At 47.9% G+C, this 18,851-nt stretch overlaps 1 protein-coding gene across 4 annotated transcripts in view; it reads left to right on the top strand.

The window, feature by feature from the left end:
- FBXL20 (F-box and leucine rich repeat protein 20) overlaps positions 1-18,851 on the top strand; it is a 41,502-nt gene that overhangs the window by 962 nt on the left and 21,689 nt on the right. For 3 of the 4 annotated variants that reach the window (XM_074926662.1, XM_074926661.1, XM_074926663.1), the window contains exon 2: positions 15,549-15,610. The exons of the other annotated variant lie outside the window; for it this stretch is intronic. In XM_074926662.1, the coding sequence (XP_074782763.1) occupies positions 15,549-15,610 (62 nt within the window). The remainder of the gene's footprint in view (positions 1-15,548; positions 15,611-18,851) is intronic. 4 annotated transcript variants of the gene reach the window in all.

An 18,851-nucleotide genomic window follows, 5' to 3' on the forward strand; every position in this document is an offset into this window, starting at 1 on the left:
TGTCTGCCCCGGGAGGGGGGGGCAGGCGCCGGGGGTCGGGGCTGAGAGCACCCCCCCGCACCCCCCCCACCGGCTTTGCTTCTCCTGGCTCGAAGAGGCCGTTGGGAGGATGAAAATACCTGCCCGTTCCTTCTCTCTGCCGCCCGGCTCGTGTTTTGTACCAGGACAGCACAGGAGGAAAAGAGCCCGGAACGGTAAAGATGTGGCTGTGTCCCCCCTCCGTGGAGTGGGGGGGGACGGGGGTTGTCATCAGGGGCAAATAGTGGTTAATGGTAAACTGAGGAGCGTGTGGTTCCGCGGAGAACAGCCTTGAATTCCCCAGGAAGCTGGCTCTGTTGTTGAGAGAGGTGCAGAAAATAATGGCTTTGTAATCTTGCACACGAAATTCTTTTCTCCCTCTGTCAAATCCCTGCCAGCCGGGATGAATCTGTAGCAGCGTGTCTGCTTTTGGATGGTTTCGGGTTAAGGGGTGTTGGGATATTCGTGCTTCTGTGGCACCCAGATGTGATTAAAAACACTGAACCAAACCTGGCGGCTCAGACAAGGCTGCACGCGTAACGTGCTTTATCCGGGGTTATTGTTTTTACTGTTCTAGTCTTGTTCTTGGCTGCACAGATTTTTTATTTCCGAGAGGGTTTGGTTGGTTTTTGTTTTGTTTGTTTTTTTTTTTATTACTGCAGAGTAGCTGGTTACAGAGCAGCATAAAGAATAAAAACACGCTGGTAGCAGCGTTCTGTGGGGAAACATCTTCTCATAGAGCAACAACCTTTTCTGCGTTTTTAGCCTTTGTCTTGAAGTACTCGAAGTTCGTTCCGGTACTGGGAAAGCTTCACATCAGGGTTGGACCAAAACCAGTTCATTGTGGGAGAGTAGGGAAGAGTTTTGAGTTGGGTGGGGGGGTTTTTTGCTGGAACTGTGCATTAACTTCTTCCCGTAGTAAAAACCAGACAAGTTGAGAATAAGCCAAATTCTCAAGGAGTATTTGAGGGCTAAATTAGATTCTTTTTTCACTTTATATTTGTACAGGGAGAGTCAGTGTGTTGTAGAAGGGCTTACTTTGGGCTGCAGGAAGTGCCTTTAAACATCATCCCCTTTCTTGGATATGTGTTCGTTAGTAAGTGGAGGGCATGTCTTTATTAGCCCTTAGCATTGATTATCTCTGACCCACTCACCTATATATCCTGGACGGGACGAGTTTAGAACTCTTTTGCTTTAAATACATAGTTTTTTTAGCGAGGGTGGTTTGGTCTGAAAAGATTCTAAAATGTTGGTGTATTCACACTGACAGATAGGTTTTTCAGAGGGAGGGTATGGGTAGAAATTCAGCCATGCTTCCCAGAAAACAGTTCGTAATGTTTCTGCTTTAAAAGTAAAAGTCCTGTTCACTGAGGAGAGCGTGGCTTTTAGTGTAATAGTTCACATTTAATGTGACATAAGGACAATTATGCAAAAATGTGTGGAGACTGGAAGCTGCTATTCAAAGTTGTTGAATATTGTAAGATCAACCAAGACAGCACGGGGTTGACTGCTCGGTGATTAGTACTCCTCCTACAGAGCCCTCTGCCTTCCCGCTGCCTGCCGGGGGGGTTCCCTGGCTGAGGATTGGTAAGCAGGGCCTTGGAGTCTGGAGTCTTATCTTGGGGGGTTTAAAAAAAAGCTTGTTGCAGAGTTGTGACTAAGATGTATTGTGTCTGTTACAGACTTGAAACAACGAGCGAATTATTGAGGGGGAGTTTGGTTTGGGTTTTCAGACTTAGTTTATTGTCGTTTGTTAAGCCACGTAAACAGATTCCTGAACTATTGTGGTTGGGTAATTTTAAAATCCAATCTAGATTAGATTTAATATTAATTTATTTCTACTGTAGTAATAAAACATGGCAATGCAATATGGACTAAGCTCCTTAAATTTGACTTGCATATGGGTTTCTGGTACGTATGTGTAGCCAGCCGTCTGTTCCAGGAAGAATAGAACTCTTTCTTTTAATGGAAGAATGAACTGTGGCATGCCCAGCCAAACGAGTATATTCTAAATAAGTCCCTTTATAGGAGGTGTGGCCACCACAGAGAAAATAACCACTTACTGTAGCAAAGCAAACAAAAAGGGAAAACATTACCCAGATTGACTCCTAATTTTCTGTGGTGTCGGTTTAATGCGGAGCATGCCCTGGCAGATTATAGTCCTGGCTTATATTTGGGGTTCCTGTGCTGCCTGTCGTACCTAACGTGCGATGCCTGACGGGCTGCAGCTGAGTCACAGCAGAGGAGGGGTGTCCTCTCCTGCTGCTGCACTGGCTGGTCCTCTGCTCCGTGTGAACGTGTTGGCTTCCAAAGCCCCGAAGTTCTCATCGCTTCTTTAATCTGTTTCATCTGCGCCCTTCTGGCCTGGGATGTCATCTGGAGACCAAGTGGCTGGCGTTCGCTTTCGCGAGCTCGCGGCTCCCGACGCGCCGTCGCAGAGGGAATGCCGACGCCTCCTAGGGCAGAGCTGCTGGTTTTGGGAGCGGAGGGGCTGCGGCTGGGTGGCACCGTGCTGAGGTGGTTCCCGCTCCACGGTTGTGTGCCTGGAGCCGAGAGAAATGATCCAGCACGAAGCTACCTGCCTGTGAACAGGAGTCCTGTAGGAAACCGCCTTCCTTGGCGTGAGAGCAACCCTGGGACGACTTCAGCATCGAGAGCCTCCTGGCTCTGAAGCCTTCCCCGCGCTGGGATCTCTTGCTCTGTGGTGTCTTGTGTCCCATCGAGCCACGTTGTCAGGCTTAAATAATTATAGTTGCTTTTTTTCCAGGCTGTGAGCAATACATGTAGTCTCCTCTACATCCTTAAACAAAAACAACAACACAAAAAGAAAAAGCACCATCCTTTCCAGCTTCCTCCGGGAGTCTTCAAACCCTCCAATTAGCAGGAGTTGATTCTGGCTGTAAAGCATTTCTTTATGGGGCAGTTTGTCCTGTTAAATAAAACGTGAACACCCAAGGGTGTATCTGGCACGTGCACCAGGCCAGTGCGTTTCACAGCATTTCGCTCATCCCAGGATTCAGGATCCCCGATGTGAGGGAACTCGTAACTCTTCTGAAGGGTGCTAGTGGCCTCCTTAATTCCTAGGTCTTGCTTGAACATAGAGCTGCTGTGAAATGAGGTAAGCTGAGAGCAAAACGACAAACTTAAAATGCTTCAAAATCAAGTTGCCTTCTAATAATTAATCCTGTCTGCGTTCAGAAGGGTGAATCGAATAATCTCAATTACCCTGATCCCGTTTTTGAGTCTGCTGGGTTCCAGGCTCTTAAAGCCTTTGCGTATTTCAGGGTTGCTTGGCTTTGCGGTTTAGAGCTGATCCTTTTGGGGTTCTTTGTTCCCTTTGCTGGGCTGCTCCTGTGCTTCTTTCTACCCTTCTGGTTGGGCTTTGTTAGTTCAGGCAAGGGGGGTTGCGTAAACAGAGGGACGCAAACAAAGCGGGCAGGGAGTATCGATAACTCTTTGCAGCCCACGGGGTCTCTCCTTGCTCTTTTCTAGCAGAAACGTGCAAAACCTGACGTTACGCTTACCCTGGCGTTTCATTTTCTGTGGCAAGAGAAACTTTTGCTGATATAACACAGCAAAGACGTGAGGTAGTGCAGCTGTGTCACAGCGGTTTTGTTTCGGCAGGTACCTGATTGATAATGCGGCTCCTAAGGAATGAGAAATGCTGTCAAAATAAAAAAATACAGATCGGGGGGGGATGTTAAAGCTGACGGCTTTACCGTACTCCGGCTTTACCGTACTCCGGCTTTACCGTACTCCGGCTTTACCGTACTCTTGTTCACTCCCCCCACCCCCATTTATTTTTTATTTTGGTGTTATGCCACACTTCACGTGTAATACTTTTTAAGCCAGCGCTTCTTTTTTTTTGGCAGATGAATAATAAAACGTTACTTTATTGTGTACAGAGCGGTTGTCTAAACATTAAGATAATAAGAGATGTAAACTATAGCTTTGTTTCACACCCTCACTGTGCTGGTCCTGTGGCCGCGCTCTGCTCTCGAGTAGAGGAACGAGGAATCCAGCGAGATTTGGAAGCAGAAGTCAGATGGATTGTGCTGAGGATAATTTACCTGGACTACAGGGGGTTGGGGAAGGATTAAAGAGGAAGGTGGCTTTTTGCTGGAGGACAGGGCAGCGGGGGAAATCTGAGTTGCTCTGAATTTCTCCTTTGCAATCTACGTGCTGTATTTTGCCGTACAGGTGCCGTACGGACAAGCTGCCAAAAGCCGAAGGTGGCGTAATGTGGGGGAAGGAGTTAATGCTAAACCTGACCGATAAAGAAAATGTTATTTCAGAAACCAATTCTGATTGCGTTTCGTTTGCATCTTTTTGTTAAGTTGGCACAGGGGGAGGTTTCAGTCTCGCAGCTCTTTCACCTTGTAGTCTTTGTACTGGGCAGCACATCCCTGCCATAATTAGGTAGAGCAACAGCTTTACAAGCGGTGGATTATGTGTGTGCTTTGACCTTAGCCCCTGTCACCTGAGAGACCAAGCTTGTGTTGCAAATTTCATTTTTATTTTTTTTTTTTCCCCCCAAATGGGAGTCTCTTCTTCCTTCTGCTTCTGCAAGGGGTTGTGCTTGCAAGTTGGGCAACAGTGGAAATGTTGACCCTGGCAAACAGTAATTTCAGTGGGAAATATAAGCAGAAATGCCATAAAACCTGTATTCCCCCCCCGTCCCTGGCTGACAGGCGGTGCAGTGCTGGGGCAGCACCCGGTAAGGGCACCCTGAGCTGGGTGAAGAGCAGGGGCTGTGCCCGAGGTTTGGGCTGTGGGGGTGCGGCGCTGGCGGGGGCTTTTCTTGCGGGTTACTGAGGTGAGCGGCACCAAAACGGGGGTTCCCCATGAGGGGGGTCTCGCTTGGAGCTGCTGGTCGGAGCAGCCGCTGCAGGTGATAGCTCGGGGACCCCATGTGCCCCCAAGGAGAGGTGCCCCCCTGCTTGGGCTCTGTCCCTCTTGCATCGCAGCTTGGGTGCCAGGAAAGGGGGTTCGGGACCCGGCATGCACGGGTACCTCTCATTTTATTTTCGATACCATCATTAATTGGGGATAGATCAGGTAATTGCTGTTTTCACGGCTGGATTCCCCTGCTGTGATTTCCTTGGACTCGTACCGTTATGGAGGGCAGCCCCAGGAATGGTTTAACCTCACGGAGACGGCGTGAAACATTTAACTGCCCCTGGGAGGGGGGGCCCAGGTCTGTGTGTGCCTGGTTTTGCTTTCAGATCAACCCTCCTTTTACGTGTGGTGAACTCACCCAGTGCCCGTCACACCTCAGCGCAGGTTTTTGAGATGCCATCATTTGGCTTTTATTTCCAAGTGGATATGCCGGTAATGCCACCATCATCTCTTAGATACCAGCTGAACGCAAGCCCAGTAGTGAAAAAAGCGGTCATGTAGAACTGTAGGCTCTGGAGAGGGGCAGAACTGTAAGAAATTAGTTTATCGAAGCTTATTTGAATCATGATGGGCTTTGGTACGTACTTGGAGAGCTAGAGGAGTCTCAGTTTTGGCCTGAAAATATTGAAGCATGTCTCTGGTTTTGGGTTTGGTTTGTTTTGGTTCTTTTTTAAATCCATTCAAAGGGTATTTGTAGTAAACTGCTACCCTGCTAAAATGAGCTCTGAAAAGAAAAAAAATAAATAGTGGTAGTGGGTGTTTTATAGCATAGTCCATGGCCATAGGCTGTGTCCCTCGAGTCAGGAAGTCTTTGTCTTATTTATATTCTACTTCTTTGTTGGTCTTGGATGTTGTTTTTATGGGCAACGGTGTATATTTAAAACTTTGAAGGGTATGTGTGAGAAAGTAGCCTCATTTTAAATCAGATATCTGTAATAGGTCATAAAATAGCCAGATGACCACTCGTAGGATGCTGAGGTTTTTAATGGAGCTAAAAAAAGTAGACGCCCAAAACCAGCTTTGATGACAGCGTATGTGGTATTTTTGCCTCTCACTGCTTGCCCCGTCTATTTAACGTATAATGCCAACTCGCTTTGACCTCTGCAGTTCTTGGACGTGCAGCTATCGCTGACGTTTTTGGAGAGTGTTTTTCATTCAGCACCAGATACAACTTCTGGTAAAGACAAAGCCGATTTAACTGCAAGCTTCTGCCTCCCCAGTCTGGCACCAGGCTGCTTCGGGTCCTGCCAGGCGGGTCCAGCGGGAGCTGCTGGGCTCTGTCAGCCGGGGAGGTCGGGCAGCTGAAACCCTGAGAACGGCGGGTGCTGGGGGTGTCTTTTAAATTGCAATTTAAAAATGAACCCAGCCAGCTTTTAGGTGTAGCTGCGTGATGCTTTCTTTGTGGACAACTGTCTCAGAGCCAAGACTGGGATAGGATAAACCAGACGGAACAAAAAGCGTATGAACGTGCCCCGTTGGTGTCTGACAGCAGTTTTTTAGTTTTTTAAAAAAATAGGATGTAGCACATGCGGGGCTTGCAGTTGAAATGGTGTTTCTGAAGTCAGAAGCATTCATCCAGTCTCTCCCCTGCACATCCGACTTCGCCCTCAAAAAGTAAAGCCTCGACACCTCGACCTTGTGTATTTGCACATAAATCACCTGCTGGATTTCCCCTCGGTGGCAGTTCCCGCGTGACGCCGCTGCGTCAGAGGAGGGAGCAGCCGGCGGTTCTTCATCGTGGGCTTGATTTCTATAGGGCTTTGCTAATCTTTTGTTCGGCCTCGTGCTTTTAGCATTGCTGATTCAAAAAAAAAAAAAAAAAGCTATTTATTTAACTTTGTTACTGAATAGTCAGGCTTCACAGGAAGGTGCCTCATCCATACCCCAGCTGTTTATCGCCAGCAGAAATTTCAGCTTTTCCAAAGCAGTGACAAGCAGATGAGGAAGAAGCGATGTGACTGGGTTGAGTAATTTGCCTGTTGAGCTGTTTTTAGGAATATTAAGCCTATAACAAGCCTTTTCAGCCAGGGTCTGTCTCGTGCTGGTTTTGTACAGCTTGGTGACAGCGTGGTTTGAGCGGAGCCCGGGGCGCGGGGGCCGGTGGCTTCACCTTCCCGGCTCCTGCCGACACAGATGCTGCGGGAGGAGGCCGGAGCATCCCGGCTGCTGACGGTGGAGCTTGTCACGGCAGCGGCTGTATTCAACAGACAGCCATTTTCCTTGGAGACTTAACACAGATTAAGCTGGATGAGGGTTTTTTTTTTAAAAAAAAAAAAAGTGCCTGTGTGGCTAAACCCCAGAAGGAAAATTCACCCGATCTGAACTGCTTGTGGATGTAAACAACTTCGTGCTTTGTATCGTGTCCTCCAAAGAGCCTTGGATCTCACTGTCACTTCTGTCTGACTTCTCTCTGCAGTGTAATTTTTTCTTTGCCTCCAGTAAGGCAGCTCAGTCTCCTTAAACTCCTGCTCCCCGCGGATCTCGCGCTGGGGAGGGAGCACTTCTGAGCTGACACTTAGTGCACGTCGGTTACGTTTCTGTTATTTGAGCCCTGTAACAGTAGTAGAATTTTTTTCCAAAAGGAACAGAACTAGAGGCAAGGTGTTAGCGTATATATATATTGACAGTGTTTGCAAGAAGCCACTTCAAAGCTTCGCTGAGCCTTTCCGAGGGAAATACAGAACAAACTCCACATTTTTCTTGGTTTGTGTTTTACACTCAGCTTTTCTGACTAGCCTGGAGTTGTGTGCTATGTGCTAGGTTTGGCATGTGTCTTGTCTTGTTTCGGTGACTGTACTGGGCTCGTTCATCTCCTCCATATGGGCCACAGCAGATAAGTGATATAAATACTACCAGTAATACTCGATTTTTTGGATGTGAGCCAGCAGCTGTATAGCTGAAGAACACCTCACAGGGCATCTCTGACTCGCCAGGATTTAAACTCTTGGAGTGAATTTGCACAGATGTTTCATTTCATTTCAGAACAGCAAAAGACTCTTCTGTAGCTCTGAAGGTTAATCTCAACGTGTCTTGATGATACAGACTGGGTGGGGATGTAAACTGACAAAATATGCCAGCGACGTATGTAATCCTTCATTTCTGACTGTTGGTTCCTCACCATTCCTAGCTTAAAAACAGCTTCCAGAACGCATTATTTACTGTCTAATAATTGCAGTCTGGTTTCTGTCTTGGTTTTAATTGCTTAATTTCCTGTGGTTATAAGCAGTTATGGAGGGTCTGGCCAGCATTTGCTTATGGACCAAGGATAGTGAGCTCTGGGTCTAAACAACAGCTAGAATACCATCCTTAGCACATGGTTACCTTTTCCTTTGGTGTTTGGAAGGCTGCTCGAAGAAGTTTGTCCTACACCATTTCTGTTACGCAAGTAAACAAGTCGCAGAATTGAAAAATTACAGTATTTACCAACGTTTCACAGATTGTTGAGAGGGTATGCTTTTAAATTCTGTATTGCTTGTTTTGCATGAGTTGTATTGAGACACGAAACACTTTATTGGTTGTGTTTGTACTTTCAGAAACGCTCAGGTTTCGTTTCCTGCTGCCCACCTGTAGGAATGTGTCTCGGTTGGTTGGTTTTTCTCCTGGAAGTGGATGTCCATCTTTTTTCTTAGCGTCAACCTGACCGTGTCCTCGGCCGTTTTCTTCGTGCTTCTTGGGCTGTTTCACCTTTTCAGTCTGTGTTCTCGAGGGGCTGGGTGTGCCAGACCCCTTGTGGTTTTTACTGGAGTGAACGTTAAGTGGGTAACTGCGGGTCTCGGTGTGACAACTGATTCGAGTGCCGTTGCTGCCTTGTAGCTGTGGATTCTGTAAAACTCCAAATAAGCTTCATCCCTTTTTCTCCACTGAGCTTTGAATTTTCTGCTTTAGAGAAGTGTTTGAGTTCAAAGTCCGCATCCAGGCTAACGCTCTGCGCTCGTTGTTGGCTTTGGCACTGATGCTTTTAAAGTTAAGCCCCGTGTGATTTTTTTTTTTTTTTAAATATATTTTTAAGACCAACCATCCCCCTTCCCGTGCTGAAGCCAGATGCAGGCTCAGTTGAAAACCAGCTGTGTTTGTCAGCAGTGCGGTAAATACTTCCACCCCAGCTGATGTATGCAGCAGCTGTGGGACGCTGCTGGCTCGCGGGTGGTGAGCTTGCATCAAGCACAAACACGGACAATTACTTGATATCCTGTGAATGTTGACGGTGGTGGGTTTCTTGTCCGGCTGAACATACTACTCAAGTTCTTCAGCCTTTTCCAGGACGATACAGACCTTGAAGTCTCTTTGCATGACCCCGTTTGTGTCTGGGGAAAAGAGCTCGGAGAGGGCTGCTGCTCCCTTCCTCCTCGGTGCCCATAACAATACACATTTTAATGCAGAAACAAACTCTGCAAACAGCCACATCGAAAGCAAATGGCTCCTTGTGATCAACCTTGAAACTTTACGCCAGTAAATTCCCAAAGCGGGATTTTGGTGGCGCTGGGACGTAGCACCAGTTGGTCACTTCAGGTTCTGAAGTTCCAGCATCTTGGAGTATGTGAGTGTTTGTGTATCTCAGAGATGCGCCTTGATTGTAGACCGCCCGTGTTATGCTGCACATCAACTCTGTCCTTTTTCTGTTCCTTGTCTCTTCAGCGGGCAAAGTGCCGTGGAACAAAACATTGGGGAAAATTGATGACGTTTTTCAGCGTCTGCTGTCGTATAGGCAAGGCACTCTGGCATGTCTTCATGTCTAAACAGCGCTTTATTGAAAAAAGTCCCTGCTGCTGTTCGAGTGGAAAGACTTTTGGTATGTCAGAGGAGTAAACTGTTGTTCTCTTAAAAATGCAGCCAGTAACTTAAGAATTGCTTACGGAGGGTTGTTTTGAGCATTTAGGGTAATATAAAATAAATGTGCTTTGTATTCTGTACGTTAATATTCCTAATTACTTCCAGTAAACTGTAAATGTTGAAATAACTCATTTAGAAACTTCTCAAGTGTGGGTTTTTTCCAAACACAAAAAAGTGAAAAACAAAACTTTTGTTCCCTGTAGGAACACCCCTCCAGCCCTTCCCCAACAATAAAATCAAAACCACTGCCAGATGTGACATTTACAGGAAAGCATCACCCCCTCCCTCTGCCAGCCCAGCCCGGAGCCTGCTCGGAGCCGGAGTCCCCAGCAGCTTGGTGGAGTTTTTCCGGCTCTCTGTGAGCAGGGAAAGGCAACGTTGTGCCAGTGTGTGTTTGGAGACGTTCTGTGGGACTGGGGGTAACCGTTCTGGAAGCAAAGATTAAATTTTGCAGACGCTGTTGAATAAACACTCTTCTCACTGGAAGAGCTTTTACTTGCTGCTGGGGAATAAGTCAGTCGGCCTGATCTCGAGACCTCCATATTAAGACAGCAGCTTTTTCTCAGGTGCAAAGCTCTAAAATCCAGCGAGCTGTCCGTTGAGTGTGGATTTCCTGAGGGGAGCCGCAGGTGTGGCTGTACCTCCTTCTGCATTGGCGTTTGCCAGTGACACGCGTTTGTGCCGTGTGATCGGGAGCAGTTGCGCAGCCCGTCCCTGAACGCAGCAGCTGAACCAGTCCGGGACACCTCGTTTACATGCTAAATATTGACCATATCCCTTTGCTCTGGGCAGGAGGGGTGGCGTGGCACCAGGCCTGAAGGAGGGAACCAAGACGAGTCTCCGTGCTCGTATTGCTTGTCCACGACAACGCAAGACTTGCTCAGGGGCTGAATGAATGGCTGAAATGATGACACAACGCTCTGCTTTATATTTGAACTCACATTAATGCACGCCTGCAAAGAGTTGCTTCACTTGCGGAGCTTGCATCAACTGTTGTTGACATCCCTCTTTGCATGGGTGATGAGGACAGGACATGTGTGGGGTTCAGGAGCAGGGACACCCGTAATTACACGGTGCCGCGCTCAGCTGCGCAGGGCTGTCACCTCGCTCCCGTGTTGATGTCACACAGATGACCCAGTTCGGATGGCTCTGCCCTCTAATGAAGGGCTGACACGACCGATGCCTGAATAGCCTCTCTGTCTTCTCCACTTAGCGCCTCGCAGCAGATAAATCTGTTTATTAGCCCCGCACGGAGCACTCGGAGCACTGCAGGACTCTGCAACCGCATGAATTGAGCTGCTTTGCAAAACTTTTAATATTCTGAAAGGCGAGGGAAGAATTGTTAAAGCAAATGGACATTTGCTAAGTGACTTCGGTGTAAGGCTGCAAGAACTGTATCTTCTGATCACTTTTGTCCATTTGTTTTCATAAACTTGCTCAATTTAAATGCTTCTGGGTGACGGTGCACTGGAGAGAAGCACAGCCGTGCCCGTAAATACATCTTGGGAAGTACCAGGTTTCTGTCTTCGGGGTTATAATCTCCGGGCGTCCAGTTACTGGGGAAGAGTACTTGAATTCAGGGGATAACTAATGAGTCCCTGTGGGTGACTGAGGGTTGGATGATCCTTGTCCTCGCTACTAGCTCCTCTGGCCATCTACTCTTAAAAACCCACCCATGGCAAAACAGGCCCCTCTGCCCGCGCCCGTCAAACGCTGAACGCGCCGGACTGTTCTAAACTGGGAGCCAAACAGTGACAATTCTCCCTTCTGTAAATGTAAACGCTGTGTTAACGTTTTAATTGGTTTGTGCGATAAAGGATTGGTTTATGGATTAAGTCCCCCCAGCTTTGTCCTTTCTCGCGCAGTTGGTGCTGGCCGCGGGACTCGCGGTTAGGTGGATCCTGTTTCCTCGCCCCCGTTGGGACGGGGGCAGTATTTCCACTGCGGTGCTGCTGAAGTGTGTCTGGGCAAAATCTCTCAGGGGTTGTAAAATGTCTTTCTGTGTGAAGTCTCAAACTGCCAGCAGACACGTGCCCTGGAAAACACAGCAGGCTCTGCCCGCTTTCTAGCTTTGGTAGGAGAGCCGGGCAGTACAACGTTTGCAGGAAAATTAAATCCTCTGAACTGCGCAGCGACCAAATCCCGCGCGTGCTCTGGCACTGCACAGCTCCAGCTGCCCGGGCAGCAAAGCCATCGCTTCCACTATCTCTAGATGTTGCTCTGAAGACCCGTAAGAGAAAAAATGACTACGGAATGCAGCACTCTCTATAATAGACCTTGTCCAGCTCTGGTGGTTTGGCAGGACATGTTTTCCTTCACCTTGCAGCAACCTATACTAATTTAATTCAGGTTTTGCAGTCTAGTATCTGCTTCCATGGCGTTTGTTCTAGATTTATCCCGTCCGTTCTAGCTTGGAGAGGCTGTTTCAAAAGAGAGTAGTGCACTGCTGGTCTGCCTTCGTCTCGATGGGTGGAAGAGCAAGAGGAGTTTCATCCTCTTCCATCCCTTGTGTGTAAGGGATGTGGCTTCACGCAGCAGTAAACGAGACGCTTTGTGGGATACTCTGGATTTTACACAGACTGCAAAATTGAGATGTAGGAAAGATAGGTTTTTCTGTATCCTGTCAAGAATAACTTATTCTACTGAATAGCACCTGGTAGTAAAGGATGTTAAGAGAGATGTTAGGAAAAGCAAACTCAGTTCACTTTTTTTATATCCCCAGAGGAAATTTCAAAAGCCTGGAAGTCTAAAATAGCCTCTGACATTTTTTCAGACTAGTTTTATTCCTGTATGGACTTGCCAGAAAGGCAGAGTGTCCATTGGTACATTTAACTAGCTATACCTGCTGCCGTGACTTAGCAACATGTCCCAATTCCAGCCTTGTTTTGCCCAGCCTTTGTCATCTGAGCACCCAGTTTTGAAGGAAGGCTTGAGAAAATAGGTCTGGCGATGTACCCTGGCACTTCCCAGCCTTCCAGTGGAGGGACAATCCCAGAGCCGAGGTCCTCCCACCGAGCACATCCTGCCTCAGCCCTGTCACATGGCAGTCCAAGGACTTTTTTAGTAAGACAAAACCCAAATGTTCCTTTAGTAGTGCTGGTCAAAGGGTAACTTCTACAGAAAAACCATTTAAGGCTTTGATTTGCACTGGAATCAAGATGAGGTTTTTCTGCTGCGCAGCGTAATGGGCAGAAGTCAAGAAGTTACCTGTGTTGTGCAGAAAGCTGTTTGTCCTTGCTGTAATTCCTGGTTAACAGCAGGCAGTGGCTGTCGCCTGCGTTCTCACGGTAAGATTTGAATTCGGACAAAACCTTGTTGCCAGTACAGATGAGACGGGGAAGGCTGGCTGGCTGCTCCTGGAATCTCTATTTTAATACTTCCTGCCCCTTGCCTGTTCTCTTCGAGTCTGGTTCCTTTGCGGAAGTCTCCTGCTGCTGTCTGATTTGCTCCTTTAATTTCTCTCACCCTTTTCTGTGAGGGGGGTGGAGGGTGCTGGTTCGGATGTAAGATTCCGGCCTGGACAACGGTTGGGGGAGAGGGTAGGGCTGCCCGTTCACTATTATTCTTCGAACTGGGGGAAGAAAAATCAGAGTCTCGTTTTCCCATGAATAATTCCTCTGCGTTTCTCCTTCATTAGAGCTTTCTCCAGAATTTCCTTAATTTCCCAGCTCGTCAGCGAAGCTGTCTAATTAGATGATGCAGCCCCAGAAGGCAGACGGGCGTGGGGTCCTTCCCCAGCCCCGCAGCCTGTCCTGCCCGCGGGGACACCCCGCAGCTCCCCGCCAGGCCTCGGGTCACGGTCGTGACGGAGTGTGAGCGTGGTCCTGGGCTCGAGGAGATGCTCTGCTGCCCTAGCCTCTGAGGGAACAGACTTCACAGAATTTGTGTTAGCTGGGGAGATGGCAAAACTTCCATTTTAATTATCTGCAAAATGGGCTGAGTAGTTGCCTGTCTAGTGGACCATTTAGGACTTGCTAACTTGTGATATCTTCTGGTGGGAAGTGATAAAAGCGTCTGTGGGGGGAAAAACAACACTTCTCTGCTGTGTGACATTTTGGGAGAGAATGCTGGAGAGTTCGTGTCCCACTTCAGCATCATGCTTCAGTATCTCGAGATAATTAAAAAGCAAACTGTGGTTTAGAAGCACAGCTCTTTTTTTTAAGTTGGACTGCCTCTATAAGCACTGGGGTTTTGTGTTCCCTTGCAGTGGTGGCATTATTCTGTTGTCACTTTGCTGTCGCTGCCTGGAGCGTGTTCCAAAGCTGCGTGGCGGCAGCCCGTTCGCTCTTCACGTTAAGCTGTGATGGTTTCTGTGACAGGTGATGGGGTTGGATTGCTGCTCAGGTACCGAATATTTGCTGCTTGGAGGAGCTGTTGTCTCTCGGAGACCTAGCGTACAGCTTCATAAGCCACTAAGATCTTACTTTCCTTTTTTAACTCTTAATCTGATCCTCTGCCACTTAAGTGACCCAGCTGATGCTGGGTTTATTTGCTTTGCATACATAGAGCTAAATTGATTCAGACCACTGAACCAGCTGATTAGAATCAGCTTTTTCAGAGTGCAGTTTTTACCAGGTATGCAGCTCAGGAGGATCAGCTCTCAGTTGTTCCAGAGGTTAAAGGGAAATTTTATTAATGAAATTAAAGCTCATTCTCATTGTTCCCTGCTTTGCTTTTGGAAATGTTGAGGCATGCTTCTAAATGGAATGAGGCATCACTGCTCAGCAGTCTTGGTTCCCAGAGCACTCTAATCATTCCTCCCACAGGCGTAAGTGTGTGGAGGTTGTTTGTTTATTTTTTTCACCATGGCAAGACAATACCGAGTCTTAAATATATGTAGATACTTCTCAAGAAACACATGAGTCTTTGCTCTCTGTTTTTCTTAGGACTCATTTGGAAAGAGAAGTTTCATTCTTAGAGCTAGTGAGATTATTTTAACTGGTCTAAAAGTCCATTTCAGATTCGTAAATTGTTGGCCACTGTGCTGATGCTTTTTGCACGGGCTACAACAAACAGCTCTGGCTTCGTTGCCTTGGAAGAACACAGCGTTTTCCCAGAATCATCTGTCTCCTGATGCAGCACCAAAGATCACGATTCCCTTTAAACCACGCTTCGTCATTTAAAGAAAATACCGTTTGCCCCCAAGCTCCTGCAGTCTGCCCTCAAACCATTTGCAGCGAGAACGATACGGGCACTGTAAGTTTTTTTTTAGGCTCCCGTTCGCCAGCCGTCTGCAGCCTTTTCTGTTACCGAAGCCAGCCCTGCTCTGCCTGCATCACCAACCTCCATTTGTTGGATGTTGGGGCTGCTTAATCACTTCTGTCATAGCCCTTCCCTCCAACCCCTTTGCCATATGGTTCTTTGCTGCGTAGTTACACTTCGTGGTTTGAAAACGCCTGTGCTGTGGCGCTCCTCCACGGAGCCGGGACACAGCTGGAAGCCCGCAGTAATGCTCTAGGTGCTGCCTTCTGCAGTCAGTGCCCGCCGACAAGGGCGCCCTAAATAGCATTTGCTTTAATAGATAAATTCAAAAAATCTCAGTTTATATTTAATCTATCAATCCACAGGGCATTCCTGGGCCGTTTTTAAGCTGTATTGGATGTAATATTCTATCCAGCTGCGGTCCAATCCCGGAGTTTGAAAGCTTGAGCGCAAAGTTTATCTTTTGAGAATTTATTGGGCCAGATGTCTCTCTTGAAATGGCCTCGTTACCCAACAACTTCTTCCCTGCAGTAAAGTAGATTTTGTTCCCTTAATGAAAATATATGGTTGAATTGTTTAAATTGTTTTTTTGTTTACAGATGTTCTCAAACAACGATGAAGCCGTGATCAACAAAAAACTTCCAAAAGAGCTGCTGCTTCGGTAAGCCTTCTTTCAGTTTATAAGCTTGGAGTCTGTGGTGTGTATTGCTGTTTGCAGCCAGTAGCTGATTTTGTTGGTATGCTCGTAAATCATGCGCTTGGACTGGGTCGCTTGCAAAGCCAAACAGAAGCAGATCAAAGGTCTGTATCGGCAGCCGTTTATGCTAAATATTGTTAGGTTTTGTTTTTCAAACGGCTAAATTAATTTGCTGGTTGCCTGTTTTGTAGAGGGAAGAACTGTAGGACTAAACAAATCCTTAATGAAAATAGATGGTAAGTATGGGCTAATGTGTAGAATGGGATTCTGCCTCTCTCTGAAGGGTTCCATTTTAAAAAAAGGTTCCTCTGCTCCAGTTACGCTCGAGCAGACTTTGTCCCGTTCCTCGTCGATAAGAGACAGATGTTCAGCACCTGGCAGGATGGTCCTGTTGGCAAAGATGGAACGGATCAGACTTCATGGATCTCGGTCGAGAACTCTGCTGCCCTTCTGTACACACACGCCTGGTCCTTTGGGAGTTTGCCTGGCGCAGCGTGGTGGCCTCTGTGGTTGTACCTCAGTCGTCACAGTTTGGCGTCCTGAAGCCAAGTTGCGTTCATCAGTGCTTTCAGCTGAGATGCTGGACTGTAAATGGTGAAGGCAATTGCAGGTGGCAGCTTGAATTATCAACACGAACAAAATTCTTGTGCTGCAAGGAATGGTAGTACTGTCAACACTCAATAAAAAGTCTGGGGAGAGGAGCTCTGACACAGGAACCTGCTTCTAGCTCACTTGTGAGAGAAAATGAATGGAAAAAATGTCTGACTACTTTTTCTTTTTTTGACTGCACTGCCTCCTCTGTTCTCTGTACTGGTATCTCCAGTCTGATTCAGTTTCTTTTATTCCAGTATTATTCATCCAGAAGGAAGATGTATGGCTTCTAGAGCCCTCCTTGCTAATAACGTGGGTATTTGGGTTTTGAGCCCAGTACGCAGGCAAACGATTGTCCGTGCTGTACAGAGATGTGTAAAAAATCAGCAGTACCTGGAAGAGACGGGCAAGCTGTGGGAGGAGCAGGATGGAGTAACAGATCCCATCGGATGCCCTAGCCCAGATGAGTTTGCACAGTTTTTTGCACAGTTGTCCTCACCCTGCACTTGCCCTGAACCGTTGGGATGAATGTGTTGCAGCAAAAGGGGAATTTGAAGAGCGAGAAAAACGTCCCTCTGGATTTTCTGAGAGGGGGGATTCTTTTTCTGATGGGAGCAAGTAGGTGTTGCTACTCCAGATGAAAAAAAAAAAAAAGGGATTCACCCTTGTGGTAAGGTGACAAGACTCAGGTGGGCTGGGGACAGGCTGTGAAGAGCACTGACATGGGAGGCAAGGCCTTCGTGGGGCACAGGGAAAGGAGGGAATCTGGTAGGGAGAGAAAGGGGGGGTGTGTGTGGAATTTAATTTGCATGGACTTTGGGGAAGGAGCTGTGTGGTCTCTGGGCTCCCAAGGAGCAGGACCTTGACTAGAGCTTTGGGTGAGCTTTTTGGTAGATCCGTCAAAGTGGAATGATCCTGGGTGGGACCAGTAAACACATCTTGGTCTGTAGGAGGTAGCTGGGGTTGAGGGACATTACTAGACAGTTGGAGAAGGATTTGTGGTAAGTAGAAGGGAAGGTCCTGCACCAAGCAGGGAATTTTGGCGCTACAAGCCACGGTGCAGCTGAGTTCTCAGACATACGCACGCGTCTGCCCTGCAGAAATGTTTCTGTCTTTTGTCTCTTGACATCACTAATCATCCTAACCTGCTGTAGGACAGAGCAAGCGTTGAGGATTGTGTGGAACCTAGGAGAAATCAGGAGACTGAGTTTATAAATGTTAAAGTTCATAAGTAATGGTTTTGAGAGTTGGAATTCACTGTTAGCATACTGCGAAAATTAATTAGCGTGGATTGACAGTGCAGCCTTTGAAAGAGAAACTTGGATGCGTTTATCTGCAGGAATCTCCTGTAAATGAGTGTCACTGTCTACAAGACAAAGACTTATGTGTTGAAGCAGCGCTGCTGTGTAAAGGCTTGTTCTCTGGTTTGTTCATTCTGCAGATGGCATTGATGTCTCATGTATGTGGTTGCAAAGTGGAAAGCTGCACTTGAGCAAAATAAAGAGTAGGAGGATATAAAAGGGGTGAACAGCAGCCTTTGTCACACCCCAAGATACAGAAATGTGCAACTCCAGCAATGCTTTTGTCTGGGAGGATGGGGTGGAGGTGTAAAGCGCTCTGGGGGCTGGCCCCAGAAATCTCTCCTATGAAGGTGTCCGTGCTGGTAGCGGGGATGTTTCTCCTGCGGTTCCCCGCCAGCAGGACTCTGAGCAGAGCTGTCGTGCAGCCCGTGGGCAGAGAGCTCAGCCCATGGGTCACGGAGCCTTGTCCTCACACTGCCCTGCCTGCTCAGCTTTGTCTCCCGCCGCCTGCGTTTCTAGGAGCTTACACCTTCAGACATGAATATACCTTTACACAGCTAATAAAGGAAAAAAATTTTAAAAAATGTATTCACCACCCTGCTTCCTTTGCTCGCCCCCAGCTCCTGTCTGGGCAGGATCTGAAGGGTGAATTCGTGGTTGTTTCCCCAGAGGGGCATCGTGTCCCTCCTTCCCTGGGCTGGCGTTAGCGACGCCCCGTTGAAAAGGTGCATTCATGCTCCCGGGGCTGCCTGCCAGTCGCTCTCTGCCTGCAAGCCAAACCCCAGCGGCAGGCCGGGGTTTTCTGGGGCAGTGGTGGTCTCTGCTGGTTTCTGCAGAAGGTTTGCTCTCGGCGTGACGTGGGGCTGGTAAAGAGCTTACGCTCGGCGGGGCGGGGGGCGCCGGGACCTCGTCTTTTCCTTACTGGGTCACGGGCAGGTCAAGCAGTTTTCAATTCTCTCCTGGCGTAAGAGGCTTTTACTCCATGCCACCTCCTGGTGCCCGCTAGCCCGTTTCCAGCACACCCAGTCACTGGCACTGGCTTTGCCATCTGACCTTCAAGCCCCACGTTGATTTATTCATCGGGAGCTTGAGTTCTGCTCAGGACAAGGGAGCAACAGAGCGTGGGGGGGGACCGGTGAGTTGGCAGCCAAGTTGTCATTTCTTTTCTCCTGGCCAGCCCGTTGGCATAAAATGAGTACGGAGCAAAATTTAACTTGATTGGGGGGGGGGGGGTCGCTGACATAAATTGGTGTTGATAATTTTAGAAGGCTAAAAGTCTAAGCTAGCTCACCCCAAAGCCCGCAGCATCCAGG

Source organism: Athene noctua, chromosome 25 (genome assembly GCF_965140245.1).
Source record: "Athene noctua chromosome 25, bAthNoc1.hap1.1, whole genome shotgun sequence".
Taxonomy (NCBI): domain Eukaryota; kingdom Metazoa; phylum Chordata; class Aves; order Strigiformes; family Strigidae; genus Athene; species Athene noctua.